Source organism: Talpa europaea, assembly GCF_964194135.1.
Source record: "Talpa europaea genome assembly, chromosome: 12".
In the NCBI taxonomy this organism is placed as follows: Eukaryota; Metazoa; Chordata; class Mammalia; order Eulipotyphla; family Talpidae; genus Talpa; species Talpa europaea.
Window position 1 is genome coordinate 20,870,150 of NC_140079.1, and position 21,650 is coordinate 20,891,799.

At 47.5% G+C, this 21,650-nt stretch overlaps 1 protein-coding gene across 1 annotated transcript in view; it reads left to right on the forward strand.

Annotated features, from left to right (window-relative positions):
• The window catches only part of GRIK4 (glutamate ionotropic receptor kainate type subunit 4), a gene marked incomplete at both ends in the record, with an annotated part of 271,471 nt that overhangs the window by 241,137 nt on the left and 8,684 nt on the right, over positions 1 to 21,650 (forward strand). The window contains 4 exons of the mRNA XM_084249559.1: positions 1,425 to 1,598; positions 5,281 to 5,446; positions 7,447 to 7,672; positions 11,303 to 11,431. Coding sequence (XP_084105685.1) covers positions 1,425 to 1,598; positions 5,281 to 5,446; positions 7,447 to 7,672; positions 11,303 to 11,431 — 695 coding nt within the window. The remainder of the gene's footprint in view (positions 1 to 1,424; positions 1,599 to 5,280; positions 5,447 to 7,446; positions 7,673 to 11,302; positions 11,432 to 21,650) is intronic.

Sequence of the window (21,650 nt, forward strand, 5' to 3'; positions counted from 1 at the left end):
GGGTCAGCTGTATTATTTGGGTAAAATCTGGATATAATTTTAGAGGGAAAAGTTTGAAAACCCCTGATCTAAGGCAGCCATTCCCAAGCCAGCTACTATCAGCGTCACCCAGGGAGGAGATTTTTTAAATTTGAGTTTCCAGGTCCAATGGTCTCAATCTCTAGGGATGGGGCCTGGGAGTCTGTATTTTTGAAGCTCCCTTCCAAGGACCAATAGGCACCCCCAGTGCCAGCCAGCTCTTCAGGCCGTAGGGAGAAGGCACACATCTCAGGACACGGGGCCAACGAGGACACATTGGCAGTGGATCCAGGAACAAGTGCCAGCGGTGGGAACACGGACGACACTGTAGGGACAGCCAGTGCACATGAGGCTGAGTGAACGGACAGGAGCCCGGCAATGAGGATGGTCACGCCCTGTGAACACGCAGCACCTGCTTTCTCTGCTCGTGCTCACACCCGGCTCTCTGGGCAGAGCTAGAAGGCTCCAAGGTGGAGGAGAGCAGAGGAAGGAAGCCTGTGTGTGGCTGGCAGGAAGAAAGCGCCTTCTAGACATCAGAGGCACTGCTCACAGACAGGCTGGCGTAGGCCAGGGGGATGGGGGAGGGAGGCTGCCCCCTGGCCTGGAGACAGGCTGCTCTTTCAATCCTGGGTGCCTGCTGACTCACTGGGAGTCTAAAATTACCTCTGATGCCCGGGCTTCCCTGGGCAAATCAGAGCAGAACCTGTAGGAGTGGGATCCTGGCATTGGCATTTTTGTTACGCTTCCAGGGGAGTTTGAAATGCAAGGTTGAGAACCACACATGGCCTTAGGGAACATCTAGGCCAAGGGTTCTAAAAGTGGGGTCCCTGTTTCAGTGGCATCAGCATCACCTAGGAATTTCCAGATTTGTGGGAAGCATCCAGACTTCCTGAATCAGAAGCTGGAGGGATGAGGCCCAACAATTTGTGTTTTAACAAGCCTTCTCAGTGATGCTGATGTTGGCTGATATTTGAGGACCACTTTTCCAAGCTGAGGGTTTTCTGTGTCTTAGGGTGGTGGTAGGGAGGAGCTGGGGTCGCTCTGTGATGCCTTCACAGGGCTGAAAGTGGCAGAAGAAGCTACTTGTCAGCTGTCTATCCCTTTGCACTACCAACTCTTAGTCAGGGGGTTCCACTTTCATCTATTAGGTATATGGAAGCTCCATATCAGAATTTATTTTGAAAAAATCAAAATGTTGCTTTGAATAAAGAAAAAGAGTTCGAAGATCAACAGAGAAGTCCAACCTCCTCATTTTTTAGTTGGGAAAATCCACATCCAGCAAAGGCCACAAGGCCAGTGAGTGAGGTACAAAGGTGAGCCAGAAAGGACAGCTCCCGGGTACCTGCAGAGCCCTTTCTTTCCACTCACCCTCCAAGGCACTGGTACATGTTCCTTTTCTCCCACAGGTTGACCCCCTACGAGTGGTACAGCCCCCACCCATGTGCCCAGGGCCGGTGCAACCTCCTGGTGAACCAGTACTCCCTTGGCAACAGCCTCTGGTTTCCTGTCGGGGGCTTCATGCAGCAGGGTTCCACCATCGCCCCTCGCGCTTTGTCCACCCGCTGTGTCAGTGGTGTCTGGTAAGATCCTCAGCAGAGAAGGGGCTGGGCCAAATGTGGGGAGGATACAAAGGGGGTCCCCTGATAATCCTGCTCTGACTGCTGGTAGCAGGGTCCCTAGCACCTGGCTGCTGTTGCAGAGCCAGAGCTTCTGCCCTTCAAAATTTCCTCACCACGAGCAAGTGACCACATGCCATGTCCCTAACAGCAATGCCAGCTTTCTTGGCATCCAGCTCCTTTCACATGGGCAAAAGACCATGTCCCTGACTCTTCCAGAGAGAGAACCATAAAGCACACCAGCTCAGAAGGTTTGGGGGCAGTGGGTGTCCGTCTTGGAAGTCTAGATGCAGAGGAGAACCCAGGCAGAAAGGGAAAGACCTGAGAAAATGACCTTGAGTTCCCTCAGCAAAGCAGTCATGACTTCCTGACCTGAAACTGACCTGAGGTTGACTGGCTGGGCTTGAGAAGGCATATGCAGATTTATGTAAAATTATATGCAAATTTATATGAGCCTGGGCTGCAAGTCCCTGCAGGGGGGAAGCTAAGCCCTGGCCACCTCCAGCCCCATCTGCCCTACCTGCTTTCTTGAGCTGTGTCTCTGCACCTGGCTCTGAGGCCTGCCCGGCTTGCCTACCTCAGCAGGTGTGGGAAAATGCAACCTCTTTAGTCCTCAGAGTTGGATGGGATTTCCCTGGTGAGTTGACAGCAAGTCCAACCTCTGACCACACTGGCTGTCAGCCATCTGGTCTCTCTGCCCGAAATTTCCATCTCCACTTGGTTCATCTGGGCCAGGGTGGGGGAAAATGATTGAATGATTCAATGTGTGGAAAAAGTCTTTGAAAAGTTGCAAGTGCTACATAAATGTATGGACAAATAATTTCTATTAGACCATTATAGTGGGAAATGAAATATATATATATATATATTCATCCTTCATATATGATTAAATGAGATATCTAGATAGATAGCTGGATGGATGGATGGATGGATGGATGGATGGATGGATGGATGGATGGATGGATGGATATCTCCTGGAGAGGCTAATTTGCAGAGTACAAGTTCCTCATCATCACTTAAAAGCCCACTGTTGGGTTTGGTGGATGCAGGTCAAAGCTCACAGCTTTGGTTCTCTCGCCTCCGTCACATCCCGTGCAAGCCAGAGGAAAAGCAGTAGTGGTGTTTCCACCCTTGGTCAAGGCAGCCAGGGTCAGGGTTCATCTGGATAGTTACTGGAGGAACTGCTGGGCTGGAGCTGGCAACAAGGCAAAACTCCTAGCTGGGGTGTTTGTTTTCCCTGCTAAGTGATTAATACAGTCAGGTTTAAGCTGTTTGGGCAAGGTGTTCACCCATTATCAGATCATCGAGTGGGTCAGCATGGAGAACTGGGTCTCACATTCCCCAGAAGAAGGGCCAGTCCTAGTAGGAACAGTCACAGAGGACCCTCAAAATCATGGAAATCTGAGCAGGAACCCAGAGACCAACAGAAGTCAACGCAGGTTTTGATCCCTTCTACGTGGGGCTTTTCCTTCCAGTTCCCATGCACTGCAGAGGGCCCATTGCCTGCTTCATCCACCTGTCAGGTCCCCCCAGGAATTCCCTCCTGCAGAGTGAGGAGCCTTCACCCCCCCACCCCCCCATTCCCCTACCCCCCCACCCCTGTGTCCTGCAGGGCCACCCCCGTGGCCCATGTGCTCAGCAGGGCTCAGAATAGCTGGCCCCATGGGGCTTGGTTTCTCTGTTCCAGAGCATGTGTGGGAGGGGGCTCAGCCTTCCCCTGCCCTGCCCTGAGTTGCCCATGTGCCCCTCCACCTCTCCAAGTTCTTGGTTATTAAATTCAGGCCTCAGTTTGGTCAGCTCCCTAGGGGAGCGGGAGGTGTCAGGAGACGAGGCTGTCATGGCTCACCTTGGCTTCCTCACCATGAGCAAGTGACAAAATGTCATGTTGCTAGCAAGAATGCCAGTTTTCTTGGCATACGGCTCCTTTCACATGGGGAAAAGACGCCCCTGACCCCTGCTGGAGAGAGAGCGTGGGTATGATTTGCTTTCTCAGCAGAGGCCATGGGCTTCCACCAAGCTACCTGCCCTTTCGCACCTGCTCCTTGTGATCAGTGTTGTAAAGAGCCACCCAGAGTGGAACAGATGCCAGATTGTAGCCATGGGACTGAGGGAATGTTCCCAGCCAATTCTGAGGTCATGTCCACACCCAGGGCTCATTAACCCTGAAGCTAAACAGCTTCTAAACACTGGCCCCTGAGGATCATTCACATGCACACCCACTTCCTTTGGGAGTGGCCAAGAGGAAACAACTTCCAACAGAGTGTAAGAGCCAAGGCGGGAGCCAGGACAACAGGTTGAGGCTGCAGACATACCTGGCACTTAGAGGTGACAAATAAGGAAAGCAGTCAAGTGATTGTCACCCCATCTTCAGCCTGAAGATCTATCACTCCATTTCTCTCTGTCTCATTCAGCTAGTCCTTTACCAATGATGGAGTCACCAGTGACATATCTCATTTATTCTTACTCTCTGAAGATAGAGCAGGCCTGATTGTCCCGATTTATTAGACAAGCAAATGAGCTCAGAGGAGGTACTTAGGCTTTTCCACGGTCGCTGTGGCAGGGAGGCTGAGGGGGGCGGGGGGGACAGTGAGGGGGAAGTAAGACTGTCTTCCTGCTCTTGAAAACCCACCTGGAAGCTTGCAGCTGCAAATGCTAAGCATTCATTGGCAATGTCTTCATAATGAGTAAAGCCTCATTAATTCGGACTTCACTGGTTCAGGATATGTGATTATCCAACCTCAATTATGCTTAGATATATGTTTGAACTCCTATAAACAAGTGGATTGGACAGCAGATCCTTTCTGCTGACCAGATGGTAGAAGGCTTGATTAACCTAAGTAAATGAAAAAAAAAAATAACTAGATTTAATGGCTTTAGTTTATATGCTGCCCGAGTTGCAAAATTACTCTCATTTTAAATGAGTTCACTTTACCCAGTAAACAACCTTCTATTTTGAAATCACATAGCCATTATAAGAGTATTTTCCAATTCCAAGTTCTCAGTAGTTCAAAGGTGCTTGTCATCAGTTAGTCTTTTAAATAGTCTCTGCTATTACAATGTGTAGACATGGTTTTAAAATATGAATTTATCAGCATGTGACTTGGCACATTACTTTGCTTCTCTGAGCCTCAGTTTCTCCATCTGTAAAATTAGGATAAGACTTTTACCTCCCTGCATTGTAGGGGGATAGCAGATGGTATACTTGAGATAGCTGATGTAGTGGGTGACAGGTGCTCAGCTCCAGTGATGCTCACCTGAAGGTTGGCTGCACCGTGAGGAGCAGGGGGGCCCTCCCAGCGCTCATGTGGGACAGAGCCCCCAGAAGTGGCACCCTTGGTTCATGCACTAGCTCATTTTCAGTCTCCAAACTGTCTCATGTGCATGGACACACCCCTTTCGAATAACAACCAAAGAATAATCACCTCCTTTAGGAAATAAAATCGTCTTCTCCCAAGCAACCCTCACAAACTGTCCATTTCTGTTGACATCATCTGCCCTGCCTCCTTTCTCTTCCCCCCACTAAGCTGGGAGCTCCTTCAGAAGAGGGATGCCTGGTTTCTCCAATGTCACAGCAAGACTGGGGATGGGGGTTAAGACTTCTGGGAGTGCCCGGGCAATGATGACTTCCTGGTCTTTTCCTACATAGGTGGGCATTCACGCTGATCATCATCTCATCCTACACGGCCAACCTGGCAGCCTTCCTAACCGTGCAGCGCATGGATGTGCCCATTGAGTCAGTGGATGACCTGGCTGACCAGACCGCCATTGAGTATGGCACAATTCACGGAGGCTCCAGCATGACCTTCTTCCAAGTAAACTCATTTGGTTGCTCACCAACATCGGGAATTGGGCAGAATACAGATGAGATGTTTATCTGCTGGAGATACAAACATCTCTCCTCATCCCATTATCTTTTTTGAACATCTTGTTTGGAGGTTCACATGGGGCTCGTTGTTCTCCTGTTCCATAAAATATCCCTGGAATGAGGTCCCACAAGCACATTGGGTTAAAATCAACCTGTCCCAAAATATTGGGCATGAACAACCGTTAGTGGTAGTTGTGATGCTTTTAGGTACAAATCAGTTCAGTGACTTAACTATTTTATATTTATTTTATTTTTATTTAATTACTAGGTTATCAGTTTAATATAAAATGACATAGTTCAGAAACAGGCAGATGCAAGAGATTGGGCAAAGTATGGGGAAAGGTGTATGCAACTTTCATGCTCTCTGGGGGTTCCCTATTTTCATTCATATTTATTTTAATGGGTATTAGAAAAATATAGATACAGTGAATTTAACCTTTATTTTTATTTCTTTTACTACCTAGGGTGAAGTTAATGTATGCATTTAAATTTTTTAAAGTGGGTAAAATTTTATAGAGTCCTCAGACACAGCAATATTAGACTTATAAACGATGGCTGAAATGCGATGAGCACTAGTTTAAATGAACTGGCTTCATTGATTATAGACTAGATAAGTCTCAGATCGGGGCCCCGTTGACTTTGAGGTCCTGCCACCGAGCTCTGTAAGCTGACACACTGGACCAGACAGAGGAGTTAATAGGTGTCTAGCCAACCTGCGACCCACGAAGTTTATTTTCACATGAGACAAGTCCAAGGCTTTCATTTTTCTGTTTTCCATATCGGCCTCAGTGCCTGTTGGCATGGGGAACCACAAAAGCACTATGCAAACACGGAATATGGATAACCCCCACAATTCACTCAGTCTTGTTATTTGTAAAATTGAAGCCAGCAGGGCCTCCCCTGGTGGCGCAGCAGTTGAGCGCTGGGCTGCAAAGCTGCCTGCAGCCTCTGCAGCACCGGGTCCATTGCCGGCCACCGGCAAGGGTCCCACATGGCGCTAAGATGTCTCCTGCCGTGCCCTCTGCTCCCTGCAGCAGTGTATTTTGTCAGTCTGCCTGTTCTGTTCCCCGTTCTGCCTCTGGTGAATTCTCTCACCCTCCCGTGCTTCTGACTGTACCCAGTGCTTGTATAAATAAATAAATAAATCTTAAAAAAAAAAAATTTGAAGCCAGCATTGGATATATGATCAGAAAATTGGTGTAGGGTTGAGAGAAAATAGCCAGCACTATTCCTTCAGATGGTGTCTCTCTAAAAGTCCTGAATAAACCCAAGTTCACTGTCTCTACCTGAAGAACATGAAGGATACAACCAGAATTTCTATTCTTACTTCTACCAGAATGTGGAGTTTGGCAATAGGAAACCTCTTTAGGGTAGATGAGGCAAAACCAAGGATCAAATCAGCAGGCAGAGTTTACAGTGCCATAAGCCCCCTGTTACTTCTTGGTCTTCCTGTAAAAGGAATCAAAGGTACAACATCCCCCTCCTGTGGGGACACAATGGCAATCCAGAGATAGAAAGGGCAAAGCATATGGAGTAAAAGGAGAGGATTGAGTAGGGCCAGAATTTTTTTTTTAAGATTTATTTATTTAATTATTTATTTATACAAGCACTGGGTACAGTCAGAAGCGCGGGAGGGTGAGAGAATTCACCAGAGCCAGAGCGGGGAGCAGAGCAGGCAGAAGGACCGAAGTACACTGCTGAGGGGAGCAGCGGGCGGCAGGAGAGGTCTGCGCACCATGTGGGACCCTCCTCCTGTGGCCAGGGAGCAGCCAGGGAGCGAACCGGCGCTGCAGAGGCTGCGGGCAGCTTCACATCCCAGCGCTCAACCGCTGCGCCACCGGGGAGGCCCATGGGCCAGAATTTTAAGACCTACTTTGAATCCCTCTACTTTCACACCATCATTTCCTTTCTCTTTTCCCAATTCTGCTCCTTGTGTTCTTTTCCCAGAATTCCCGCTATCAGACCTACCAACGCATGTGGAATTACATGTATTCCAAGCAGCCAAGTGTGTTTGTGAAGAGCACAGAGGAGGGAATCGCCAGGGTGTTGAATTCCAACTACGCCTTCCTCCTGGAATCCACCATGAATGAGTACTATCGGCAGCGAAACTGCAACCTCACTCAGATTGGGGGCCTGCTGGACACCAAGGGCTATGGGATTGGCATGCCAGTCGGTATGCAGGAGAGGAACAGCCTCCTTGGGTAGCTTCAACCAGGCAGGGTCAGAGTAGCCACAACCTCTGAATACAGCATTGAATTCAACACCCTGTTTCTAGAACCAATTTAACAGTGACTTTAGGTGGGCATTCTTGAGGTTTAAAAAAAAGCAAGCCCAAACTCACATACTTTTGCTAATCAGTGATCAGATCTCAATCCTTAAGAATTCAAGCACCGATTGATTAGTTATTAATCAGTTAATTAGTTATTAAAGGGCATCTTGGTGTCCTTCATGGATTCTTTACACCTTTGTTCTCCCCTCTCCTGCTTCCTTCCCTTTGACCATTTCTCTGTTGGCTGCCATCTCTACTAGAGTTGAAAAGGAAGAGATGGTAAAACTCAAATGAATTAATTTTGCTATTAGAAGCCCTGGTGAAAAGATTACTACCAAAGCTATGTCATGATGAGGTACATAACTTTCAAATTATTTGTGGTGCTCACTGATCCCTCTGCCCCAGGTCAGCCTAGGTAGTTTTTGAGAATGGATGGTAAAGTTCTGGTCATCAGCTTACTGAGTGCGTCCCATCTGGCTTGTTAGAGGAGGGAAGTGATGTTTGGCTTCCAGAAAGGTATCCCAGTTGTGCTTTCTAAAGGGCACTCATGCTTTTGATCTTCTGCTTCTGTAATACTTCCACCAGGAGAGGCGAACACATTTGGCTGCCCATTGAGACTGCAGCAGGGCTCTGCCACAGGGGATTCAAATATGCCACCTTCCCCCCACCACCACCCCCCACGCACACATACCCCACTGAGAGCTGCTGTTGTAAAGGGCCGTGCCTGTAAAGGACTGTCCTGTCTACAGCAGTAGGGGAAGGGGCAGGAATTGAGGCCTCCAGGCCATGTGGGGACATTGGTATACAGTATGTGCATCTCTGTAGTTATCTTACATGCCCCTTCTCTTGCTTTTCTACTAACTCAGAACTCTGTCAACTACAGGCTTCACTTATGTCTGTAGAGTGTACAGAGCATGGGTTTGAAGTCAGGCAGACTTAGGAATGCACCCTTGTTACTGGCTGTGGGACCATGGGTGGATTATTTAACCTCTGTGAGTCTCAGTTATCTCATTCATAAAATTAGGTTTTTAATACCTACCTCATAAGCTTATCATGAGGGTTAAACCTGAGAACCTGGTCAGGTGCCTTACCACAACATCTCACATTTAGCCTGTCTTGGAGAACATTAGTTCCTTTTCATCATTTCTATAGTAGCCTCTTGTTTGATAAAACAGGCAACTTCTTAAAGACTGATCAGAAGCCAAGCCAATGAACACAGGAAATAATATGGCTCACCCTTGAACTCAGTTCAATCGATAGGAAGCCTCATTCAGTTTATTCATAACTCATACCCTCCCCTTGCACCATATTTCATTGCTGTCCATTAACAGTACAGATTATGGAGGACCCCTTTGAGAAGCTGATAGTTTGTTTCAAGATGGTGGAGCAAATCAGGAAATTAGAGTACACCTTGATGATGTTCTAGTAGTTCAACAAATGTAACCTGAATGTCAAATATTTCAGATTAACTCTAGAAATTTTCATCAATAGTCAAGGAAAAAGGGAGGGAAATATTTTTCCTATATCTGACATGATGCTGTTGTCAGATGTGTTACCTCAGTCCTCTCAACTGTGAGGTGGATGCAGTCATTCCCATCCTATAGGATACAGCTGAGACTCAGAGCCTATAAGTTATTTGTCCAAGGTTACAGATTAAGTAGAGAAGCTGGACATGAGTCTGGAATGCTTGTCTCCACATCTAGTGTTTCACTTACCAGGCAGAGCGTGTTGCTAAATGGGTCCCACTAGCTTGACAGGACATGCTGGGCGGAAGGTGAGCTGTGGCTAGCCCAGGTGCTCAGGCTGGGAAGGATATTGAATAGTCCATAGATGGGGTGGGGCAGAATTCAAGTCCAGTTGAGGTCATGTCCAGGAAAGACAAGTATATATATCATAAGTGGAAGATAAGGGCATACCTACATTAAGCCATGACTTGGGTCCAGGAAAAGTAAGGAATGAGGTAGAAACTAAGCTGGGGTTTAGGAACTAAGTCGGGGTTAGGAACTAAGCAGGCAAACATAATCATCTTTTCATGACCTCTGATGCGCAGTTGTGGTTGGGTGGCATATATTTAGAAAACTGCTTGAAATGCCCTATTGACTGGACAGTTGACTCTAAACCTGGAGTGTTCATTAGTCTCACCCAATCGCATTAGTCACCCAGTCGCATCTGTTCATTCAAGTAGCTATTCATTACAGATGTGTGTTAAACACACTATAGAAGACGTGCTGCTGATGGTCACCCAGATCAGTTACAGGACTTATCTGCTCCAGACGTGGGGTTTGCATAATCGAGTGTTGTTGGATCAGTAGTAGGGAGGGTCCTAGCTGTGGAGTCCTGGCAGTCAGAGTCTAAAGACATCTGGGAGCTGATCTTGTTCCTTCCCCATCAAAGTGCCATCCATGGCCCAGCAGCAGAGCTTGGTGCTTGTTAGAAATGTGGATTCTTGGGCCTCACTGAATCAGTCTTCAGTCCAACAAGACCAGCAGGTGATTCCTATGCACATGCGTGTTTAAGAGTACTAACCAATATGTACCAAGCTTCCTCCTGAATCCTTCGCCATAGTCTCTTCCCAGGGGCATCTGTCCCCATCAGACCTTACAGAGCTTGGGCAAGAAGACTGGGCTGCTGAGTTGGTTTCCAACTTCTTGGCAGCTTTTGCTTATTAAGCCCAGGCCTGAGCCTGTGCTGGGACATTGAGCTTTCCACAGTTTCATTTAAGCCTGTTTTTGTGATTAAAAGTAAATTCCAGAACCAAAGCTCCTTGACCATATTCCATTAGAAAAACTTTTAAAAGGATTGCACTGAACAGAAGCCCTTCTGTTTGAGGAGGTTGGGAGGAGTAATGTAATGGAGCGATGGGCAGGTAGGATCGTGGGTTCGCAGCAGCCAGCTGGCAGCTGGTAGGGCTGGGGATGCCTGGGGACTGGAGTCTCCCCAGGGATGAAGGAGAAGAGGCTTCTGTCCCATCCAAGGCGGCTCTTCTCTCAATGGTGACTGCTCTGGGGAAATAGTTGTCAGGAGTATGGAATGAGAGTTATCGTGCTTGAGAAGTTAATCTAAATGCAGTAGAACATAGACAACTGACTGAGAGGTTTATATCACAGAAGTTCCCTTCCTGGCCCCCGGATGCAGATGGGAAGCCTGGCACCCAGCTTCCTGTGTGTGGATGGGCAGATCACTTAATCTGGATAGAAAGTGATGGCACCTGGGTGGGGAGGTGGGTGGCACAGCTTTCTGGAAAGCTGTCACTTGACCTATAGTGGTGTTTCAGCCATGGGCCGGATGTATCGGCCGCACGAGAGAAGGAAAGCAGGAAGCCCTGAATGCCCTGCATGAATCCTAGGCATGCTCCTCTCCATAGACAATGCCCAGACTGAGCCAAGTGGAGAGCAGTAATCCTGGGGGACCCCGCTCTGTCTTGTCACTCCCTCCCAAGTTAAGTGTGGCGAGCAGGCTTCCTGGGCAAGGGAGCAAAGTGGGCCTAGGAGGGCACTCACATCCTATGTTCTGGGCTCTCCTGTGACCCCACAGGCTCAGTTTTCCGGGACGAGTTTGATCTGGCCATTCTCCAGCTGCAGGAGAACAATCGCCTGGAAATCCTGAAGCGCAAATGGTGGGAAGGGGGGAAGTGCCCCAAAGAGGAAGATCACAGAGCCAAAGGTAAGCACGGGCAGGGCCTTCCCCTTCCTGCCCCAGAGGACCCAGGCAGCTTGTTTCTGGCATCCATGTTCTAGCTGGTAACTTCTAGGATGTACTAAAAACCAGTCGTGGAAGGGACCTCCGGCTGGGCCAGGCTGGAGGGGTCAGTCTTGCCCCAAAGTCTCAGATTATTGCAGGTACCCAGTACCTACAGCTCAGAATTTCTGGACGCCCTACTTCCACCTTGTCTCCTGGGTCCAGTCACCTCTCACCCCCAGCACTGCCCCTTCCACCCTGACCCAGACCCCCATCACCTCATAATAGCCTGGCCTCCTCTTCCCACTCTATTTCCTCTCCAACACCCATAGCCAGAGGGGTTCTTTTTTAAAAGTGAAGATTTCAGCATTTCCCTAAGCAAACTTTCCAGTGACTTCTCATCTCCCTTGGAATAAACCTCAAGTTCTCTGTGGCTCAAAGCCAGACCTGATCTGTTTCTCCCTCAGCCTGCCCCTTTCCTTCCTGTTACCCACTCCCCAGGCTGCTGCAGCCTCTGGGCCTATGCACTTGCCCGCTCTGACCTCCCTCAGTGGTGCCCGCAGAGATGTTTTCCCTCCTTCCCCTCCCCATCACCAGAATCTGGCTTTAGTTTTCTTTTCAGACCTCATCACCACCTGATATTATATTTTTCCATCTTTATTTGTTTACTTTCTACCTCCTCTATTAGAATGAAGACTCCATGAGGGCAGGATTCACCTCCTTCATAGGGCCTGTCATCTGGCTATCTGAATGAATGAATGAATGAGTGAATGAATGAATGAATGAACTGAATAGTTAGCAATCACTGACTGTCTTGTGTAGTTAAGGAGTTTTCAGGGTCCCTGAGCTCCCTATATTTTCTGTAGGGGTAACACATATCCTGGTTTGCCCAGGATAGTCCTAGTTACACCTGTTCTAAATCAGTTAACACATGTCAGTTATTTTTAGAATCCCTTTTTGTTCTTAAAATGTCCTGGCTTGGACCATAAATCATATGGTCACTCTAGTAATCTACTGCCGTCTTTCTGAAATATGAAACAAATTTACCTATACAGGCAGCTGAGGAGTAAAATGAATGATACCATGGGCCTCCCTTTCTACTCCGTGTAAATGATTATCCCTGATGAGACAGTGGAAGGGTGACTGTGTTTCTAAGTGTCTCTGTGGATCTCTGTCCTGCAGAGAGAGGTCAAAGGGACTATGAACCTATGGGGACCAGCCCTTTGTAATTTAGAGCAAATTCTGCCTCTTCCCCAACAGGAACCCAAGGAGGCCACACAGTTACTGACTCTCCACTTCTGAGGTCAGAACCGGCCATGAAAAGGGCAGTGAGCATTAGCAGGTGCGGCGTGGGCACACCTCAGTTGAATAACAGCTCCACCAATTGCTGTGCTGAGCTTAGTACATGAGTTAATGCTGCTGAGTGTCCGTTTCTTTATCTGAAACATAAGACTGGCAGCAGCACACTGTAGCATTACTATGAAAAGAGAGTGAGTAGCTTAGAGATTGGCTCCTGAAAACAACTGAGAGTCCTCACTCAGGCCATGCTGTGCTGCTCATAGGATTTCAGGGGAGTTTGACCCTGTTAGCTGGCTGCAGGAGAGTTACATTCAATGATCAGCCAGCCATTCCGTCAGTAGGGACTGTTGAGTGACAGCACCATTTCATAGTCCGGGAATAAGAGAACAAAGACTCTAAGCTTACCATCAAGGAGCTTAAAGTGATTTCTGGAAGTAAAACCAGCATACTTGAAATGATGAGCAAACAATTCTAGATACCAGCCAATCCACAATTACAGACTGGGGGAGGGGAGTGAAGTAGAAGAAAGTGGCTGTTTGTTCAGAGAAAGAAGTAGGGGAGTTGCAGAGAAAAACATCAGGAAACTTGTGGGTTGGATAGAAGGAACTAGAATTGGAAGATGCCCAGGACCCAAACAGGTAGGGGGGAGGGAAGGAGGGCATTACTAGCCAGAGACAGCTGGAGGAAAGAATTGGGGGGCCAACATGTGTTGCAGAGCTATGAGCTGGGACTGTAGGTGGGGCCTGTAGTGCTGGGCCTGATGCCCTGGGGAGGGCTGGATGGCATAGAGAGCTTGGCTGGGGGTGGGGAGACAGCAAAACGCTCCTCCAGCCCCTCCCCAGGAGCAGCACACATATTGAGAGCAATCTGAGCCTGACTGGACCTGAAACAGTCAAAATGAAATGTATTAATTGGTAAATCAGCATGAATTCATGCTGTCCTATGGTAACAGTTAACTTCAGAGTGGTGGCAGACAGCACCATCTTGCCAAGGAGAGGTAGAGGAAAGCAATGCTGGCTTTTGATCTGAAACAATCTAAAGTAGAAATGGAAAGGTGAACCTGGGACCTAGAGCAAAGCACCTTAAGGCCTTCCTCTGACTGATGAGTAAAAAGGAAGAAATATCCAGTATCTGTCTCCCTAGAAGCCCCAACCCCTCTACCCACAGAGGCTCGGGTGCCTTGCATTACCCGGGACAACTCAACACGCTATATTGTAACTCTTGGTCTCCTGTTTGTTGGATGGTACATTACACCAGGACCTGGTCTCACTGGCTTCTATGTCCATAGCCTCCCCTACAGAGCTTGGCATGTAGTAGCTACTCAATAAATGTTGTGGGTATGTGATTAGAGCTACTGGCTGAGACCTGTCAAAATCTGCCAATTACCAGGTTCTTTTAAGCCAGGTTAAAGTGACTCATGAAACTGCTTTAATCACTTTCCAGACCAGCCTTCATGCCCAGAGTCCCCACTCAGTCATTAGTTCCTGCCTCTGAACAGCTGACTAAACATACGGGATATTAACAAAGATACCACAGATGAGGAGGCTGGAGCAAGACAGGGGTGGCTGAGAGCAAGGAGAGCCTCCCAGGCTCCTGACGTTACCCCACCAGGCCCAGGTTGCCAGTTCTGCTCCTCCCCACCAGGTGCAGAGTCCCCAACTTTCCTTTCCAAACCTGATCCCCTTTGACCCCTTGGAGCTCATTCTCCTGGACTCACTACTGAGTTGAGCCCATCTCTCCAGTCCCATCCCTGACCCCTAAGGCTAGCCACAGGCCCTTCCCTTTATGTAGTTCTTTATTTGTGTTTATTTATGTATATTGCTGATTTCCAGAGAAAAACAGTTGGAGGAGAGCAAAATTGGCAAGCATGGGGATGAGGACCCAGGATCCAGATACCTTACAATTTCCACTCAGGGACCTCCATTTAGAACATCTCTCTCACATTCTAGATATTACTAAAGTCTGATGGACTCCTCACCCCCCTCCTGTTAAGAACTCATCAAACTTCTACCTCCCTGCATACCTGTTTGCTCTACTGCCAGCCCCTAGGATGGCTCCCCTCCCTGGGGCAGCTGGCATTGGGATTTGAATCCTGGGCATTGGGGCATATGGACTTCACTCCGTGGTAGCCTATGATAGGTCTTTGAGCCTCAGTTTCCTCCTATAGAGAATAAAGATAATAGTAATGCCACATGCCCATGGCTATTGTGAAGATTGACTATGACACATCATGGTAAACACTCGGCAATATGCCAGAACAAAAGAAATGAGAACAAATATTATTCTAAAGTCTATGCATAAAAGTATGTTGAGAGGGATGATTAATGTCCACAAACCACAAGTATACCCACCCACACCAAGCTCCTTGGGGCTAGATTACTCTTCTAAAATCAACTCTTAGGATATTTATTTTGTGCCAGTTGATATTTGTGCACCATGGATTGTGAGAAACTCAAAGGCAGGACTGGATCTTATTTATATTTGTATCCCAGGAGCCAGCATAACATCTGACATTAGTATTTGATGAAAGGGTGAGCAACAAATGAATGGATGAATCAATGAATGAGTGAGCAAGGTGTCCAGGACTTCTAGCCTGGTATCACTTCTACCCTCATCCTGTCTGTTCCCTCCCAAACAGGAACCCTGATACCCCAGGTATTGACAAGGGCCTCATAGCCCTCATTGCCCCATAGACATTATAAATCTATGGTAGGCTCTGAAATTGTGGCTTTGCCCTCAAGAGGTTTAGAACCTGGAAGGAGGCACACATGTTTCCATAATGATTACACTGTAGGACTGCTTTGTTTGAGTCCTAAAGGAAGTGTTATGCAGCCCAGAGGAGGAAGTGATGGATCTGAGCAATGGAAGGCTTTACAGAGACATTTGGCTGAAGCACAAAACCTGCATCAGGAGTCCATGCTTTAGGACTGTGGTGGAACATAGTTGTTATGCTCAGAAATTGGTTTGGGTAAGTAGGATGAGGTTGGAGTTACAAGGGTATTGAAAAGTGGAGTAGAGGTGTTTGGACTACAAGCCAGTATGTCCCAAACTTTCCTGTGGAAGGGATTAATATTGGAGGAGCTGGAGTGTGCGCTCTGGGGACATAGTCCAAAGCAGGCCATCCTTATAATTGCTTTAAAGTCTTCTGTTTTATCCTAAAATGCATGTGTATTTTGCATCTTCCAATATAAAAGTCATGCCTATTCAATGTAAACATGCTTTTCCTACCTCAACTCGAAGTAAAATCAGTGTCTAAGGAAGATACCCACAAACACCCTTATCCGTGCAAATGCCTTGGCACACTGACAGCACCCTGGACTCAGTTGGAGTGTGCTAAGTGTCCAGAACCTTAAAGGTCTGGAATGATGGGAGCAGGTGCTGTGGAGTGGGAATCTGAACTTGTCCTGGCCTTCCTGGGCCCAGGGAACAGTCGTGGCCTCTGGAGGAGCTAAGAGTTAACGTCACTGGCTCTGAGTTCCAAAAGCAGTTCATACAACTCATAACAGAGACAACCTTCTTGGCAACAAAGGTTTTGATTTTCTAGAGAAATCTTTTGGATTACAGAAGGCTACTTAATTCCTGAAAGAAGGTTGGAAGGACGTTGACACTAGAAGTTAGAAGGTGGAAAAAGAATAAAAGGGCCAAGCCCCAGTCTGCAAACCAGATGAGAAGATGCCCTGGCCAGGATGGGAGCTTCTGAATGGAAAATGATACATTCAGTGGGACAGATCCTGAAAAGGATCCATGTGCCCTGATGGGAGATGGAGAGTGGCAGAAATAACCCCTAGGTTAGTTGGCTATTCCCAGCTATAAAGAGGTTTTTCTTGCTTCTGGAGTTTGACAAAATCCAAAAATATGGATGTCGTGCCCTGGTGCAGTGGGAGCATGAGAGATGGCACTTGGGGGTTCAGGGAAGAGAGGGCCCAGTGGCAGGGCTTCATTTCCTGGGCCCCAAACAAGGACACTGGCCATCTAGTGGAATCCAGCATTAAGACCTAACACTGATCCCCACCCCATGTCCTGACACAGAATCTCCTTTCCAGCGTCAGCACTGACTTGCATCCTGGGGTAAGTGGGGACAGAGGAAACACTGTATTTATCAGGACCTGAACCTGAGGTGACTGGACAACATCTACCTTTTGGAATCAGGTGGAAATGGGAGTTTGAGGTAGAAATTAGGTACATTTGCAGAAAAATTTAGTTATGATTTTTGCAGAGTGGTTGGCTTTGGAAATTCTTCCATCTTACAGAGTTTTAGGAGGACCAATGTGATAGCAGAGCTCAGCTTGGAAGGAGAGGGGAGTCAGGGAGATCAAGTTCCCAGGGAAGATGGGTAGAAGCAGCCAGGAGTCTTCGCTCCACTCTGCACTGTGGGGCCAAGTGTTCCCTGGCACAGAGAACTGAACAGATGAAAAGGGTAAATTCATCGTGGAAATCATTATGCCCAGCTCCCAAATGCTTCAGCAGACACTAGGCATCTATCAACCAGCAAACGTTAACTTGCCTCTATGTGGTTGTCCTTTGGAACAAGAGGGTGACCTGCATTAATAAGCAGTAATGTCCAAGATGGGGCTGTCTGGAAGATACAATCACCATCAAGAGCCACGGCATCGACTCCATCCCAGCTATGGTGGCAAGTGCCAGTTTAATGCAGTGGCCTCATTTTGGCCATGGCTGAAGCCCAAACAAACATTACTCAGAAAGGCTAAAAGGCTTCCTGGCCGAGCAAAAGTCCATGTGACACACGGCCCAGCCAAGTGGGAAGCACTAGCTTGGCTGAAGGGGGCCATTACTGGTCTCTCTCTCTCTCTCTCTCTCTCTCTCTCTCTCTCTCTCTCTCTCTCTCGCTCATTAGCCATCAGACTTTCTGAGTATAACTCTTCACTCAAGACCTCCTCCTGTGGCAGAAAAACAGGACCAGATGACCTGAAAGAGCTCTTCCTTTAAGTCTTTAGATGGTCTCCAGGAACAGAGTCTCAGGAATAATTTTTCCTTGTGTCTTAATTTGAACAAAAGACAGTCATTTTAATTTGCTTTCCAAATCAGCTCCTAGGTGAACTTTCTTCTTTGTGATTTAAAGCAGTGGCTTTCACACATGCCTAAAGGAGTGTTGTGCCAGCGAGCACAGAGCAGGTTCACTATCTATTCGGGCAGAGGCATAAAGGGAGTCCCAGAGACTTCAGTGGACTTTTCAGGCTTTAATGGTCTCACAGGGAACCAGGTACACAGGCACATCAGGCAGGGAGGCTGGCATGCAAGGAGGCAGGCACAGGTCAGGCAGCAGGGCTGGGAGGCAGGCAGGCAACCAAACTTCCCAGCGCTCCCATGAATCTCTACGCTCTTTCTCTGGGCTCTCTCTTGCACGTCATCTTGTGTTCTCACCTCTTCTATAGTCACATCGCTTGTCCTCTCACTGCCACTACTTTTATTCTAGCCTCTAGGCTCAGATGTGCACATTTACACATATATGCACATCCATACTCCAGGTATTCACTAGCTACAGGGGCTAGTGGCATAAAAAAACCTGATTAATTCATTCACCCTACAAGGATGGAGAAAAATATAGAGCAGGCAGAGAGGAATGGAGATGTAAGAACTGGAGCTGGGGTCTGGGGGAGATTCTTTTTTCAGAGATATCTGAAATGGAAAGTGGCTATAGGCACTCTGGTTTCAATTAGAATGTACCACACAATGTGCTGTGCCTAACATAGGCCTTTTCTACTTTGTTATCTTGTTGAAGTTGAAGAAATTTCTAAGAAATGGATCTGGTGCTACCCCACTTCTAATATTGCAGCTCAAATGTCCCTGCCAGATTCCAGAGAAGAATCCTAACATTGGGAGGAAGCCACCAATCTGGAATCGAGTCGTTTGGCCAGGTCTCACTTGGCTCTGCTAGGAACCACAACACATCAGCCCTTTCTTCCTCTTCCCTGCTTCCCAGCTCAGTGGCCACCTACCTCCATACACAGCCATAAAATGAAATGGCCGATCGTGTGGAAGACTGGAGAATTACAAAAAGAAGCAGGCTTCATTCCAAGCTGTTTTATTTTCTTCTGCCTTTTCTTTTCATAAACACTTATTTTATTTATTTTCTCACTCAACTCCTATAAAAAGAAGTATCGCTAGCCACTCACAGATGCCGGCATCCCAATTCAAAGGGATTGGATTACCGAAGCCTTTGCAGAACAATTGCTAGACAAAAAGGTAGTGGGTGAATTCCAAGGAAATTAAATACCTTTATCTTGAATAAAAACAAGCCCACAATCAAGCTTCAAAGGAGCAGAAATACACCACCAGGCTGTGAAAATCAGGGTCGCCATTCTGGGATAGAAAAGAGGCCGGTGGCATTGACTCATAAAATCCTTAGACAGCAGGAAGTTTGCTGTCTGCACAGTGAGAATGAAAGTGCGAGACATCTTAGCAAGAGTGGGGGTGAGCAATGGAAAAAGGGGGTGATGGGGATATTTCTCTCTCTTTCTTCTCAGGGGGCCCCAGTTGATCATCTTGGCTCTCTGGTTTCTCTGGAGAGAGCTAAGGCTGGAAACCCGAATATAGGAGTTTAGAGAGTGTGTGGGAGAGATGCTTGCAGAGGAAGCCTCTCTCTAATCAAATCAGATTGATTGCTGAGAGCTGGAGAAACTCCAGGACAGCACCAGAAAGCGTGATCAGGAACCGAGGTGATGGTGGTCCACTGTGTCTTCATCAGTGAGGTGGGAATTACAAAGATTGTAGCCCAGTTTGGTCAGCAAACAGGAGCTGAGATGAAGTCAATAAATCATCGATTCAAACACTTGATACAATGTTCTCAAGGAGAGAAGGGGATTTTGTAAGTTGAGCTAATAACCCGTACATAGGGCCCTCTTCCCTATTCACCTGGCTTGGGTGGGTAGGGGTGTCCTCAGGAATGAATCCTGGCACTGGAGGCCAGATTGAGTTCAGTAGCTCACACCTGTAGTGTGAGGGACCCACAGTTGGGAGAGCTGGTGTGACATGGCGTGGCGTGGCGTGGCGTGGTGTGGCGTGGGACTCAGGCTCCAGTTTGGATCCAGACACTTAGCTTGATCAGCCATGGGATCTTGGGCTGATTATCTGACAACTCAGTGCCTTGGTTTCCTTGTCAGGAAGCTGGAGGGGAAAGTAGGGTAGATTTCACAGGGCAAGGGTTAGGATTGAATTAAAACGTTAGCATGGTAACCTTGTTCATCATCAACACTCCTGAGAGGCAGCTTTATTTGTATAAAGAACATTCGCTTGGCAGTAGGATTTTTCTAGATTTCACATCTGAGCTGTGAAAACTTGGGCACTTACTAACGTTCTCTGAATTTCCGTTTCTTTAACTGTAAAATGGGAAGAATGGCCTTCTTTAAGTGTTTCTAATGGTAATCAAATGAGATAAGGAACAGGAGGTGCATCCAGTCCAAAGTTTGACAAATTAGGAAGTAACTTGTGTTTTGATACATTGCAAAATTTACCAAATGCCTCTCCTATCCCCGTTCTCTATCGAGTCCCTTTCTCTGCTCTTCTCCCAACATGGCCTCCAGAATCTGCTAGGTCTAGGTGACAGATGTCACAGTGAATACAAGAAACATCAGGCATACGATTTCACAGTCGTCAGCAGTGCAAACATGACAAATCACTTCCTATTTTCTGGGAAGGTCACACCGGTCAGCTCACACGTGGGCACACAGAGTTGCTATTTACAACAAATGAGTCTGTGTTAGTGGGACCATTTAATATATTTGCATGGATGTAAGTGAATATGACTCTGAAATAGAAATTGCTGGAAAGTCATATTGGTCAAAGAATTCTCATTCTTGTCAAATGTTTTTAGCGTGGCACATTGCCCAGAGCTTCAGCAGCTAGCACAGAGATCAGCTCATGGAAGCTTCGCAAGAAAGACTTGTTGCCTGGCATCAAGGAGCCCCGCTGTCCCTTGATGAGACAGTGGCACCAGTCTGTCCTCTCTATGTCTGCCTCCTTGGCTTCTGCGACCTCTGTCTCTGTCTTCCAGACTGTACTCACCCCTTGTTCAAAAGGCATGTCCCTGCATCTCAGTTCAGAGTTTGCAGTGTTACCTGGAGACACGCAAGGGTTTTAAGATCTGAGACATATGTGTCCTTGAATCCAATGAGTGATTATTTGCTCATCAGAATTGAAGGCAGAACCAGTGGGTGGGTGGATGGATGGAGATTCTAATCTATTCAAACTTACACTCTTAGGTTGCTTCTGCCCTCTGTAATACTAGCGATAAAGAAAGTTATTGCTTTGGATTTATCTGCTAACATTTGAATTTGTGGTCAGTCTGTGTGTGACATCGAACTTAGTATTTTACCATTCAGGTGTGTGTGTGGGGAGACCTCGATTCAATTTCAGTTGATGCAGTCTGATTGCTGGGATGTAGTGAGGCTCAAATGTTGGGAGCAAATCCTAGTTTGAGGCCCATCTGTGTTGATGGCTTCTGTGTGGTTCTCTCTGAAGAACGGAAGGGAAGGCATGAATTCATGGCTTCCCCTTGCAAGTGCTGGGGCATCTGTGAGCCCAGAGGGGGCCTTGTGGCTGGAGGGAATCCACACCAAAGACTCCTTCTGAGTAACAGCCATGTGCTGGGGAAGGCATTTGCCTTCTAGGAGAATGACTGATGACGGTGTTAAATGCAACTGCTGTGCTCTCCCACCGCTTGCTCCCCGCTCCATCTGTTTCTCAACTCTCACTCTGCCAGCAATCTATTCTTGCTTCCACTTTCCAATAAGTTCCTCAAGGCACGAGTGGTATAAAGGCCTCGCTCCTCAGGGGAGGAGGCCACCCAGCCCAAGAATCAGCACCCATGATAAAGGTGCCGAAATGTGAGAAGCTGGGAGAGGAAGGTTGGGGGTTGCTTGAGTGACTCACAGTTTCCACCAGCATC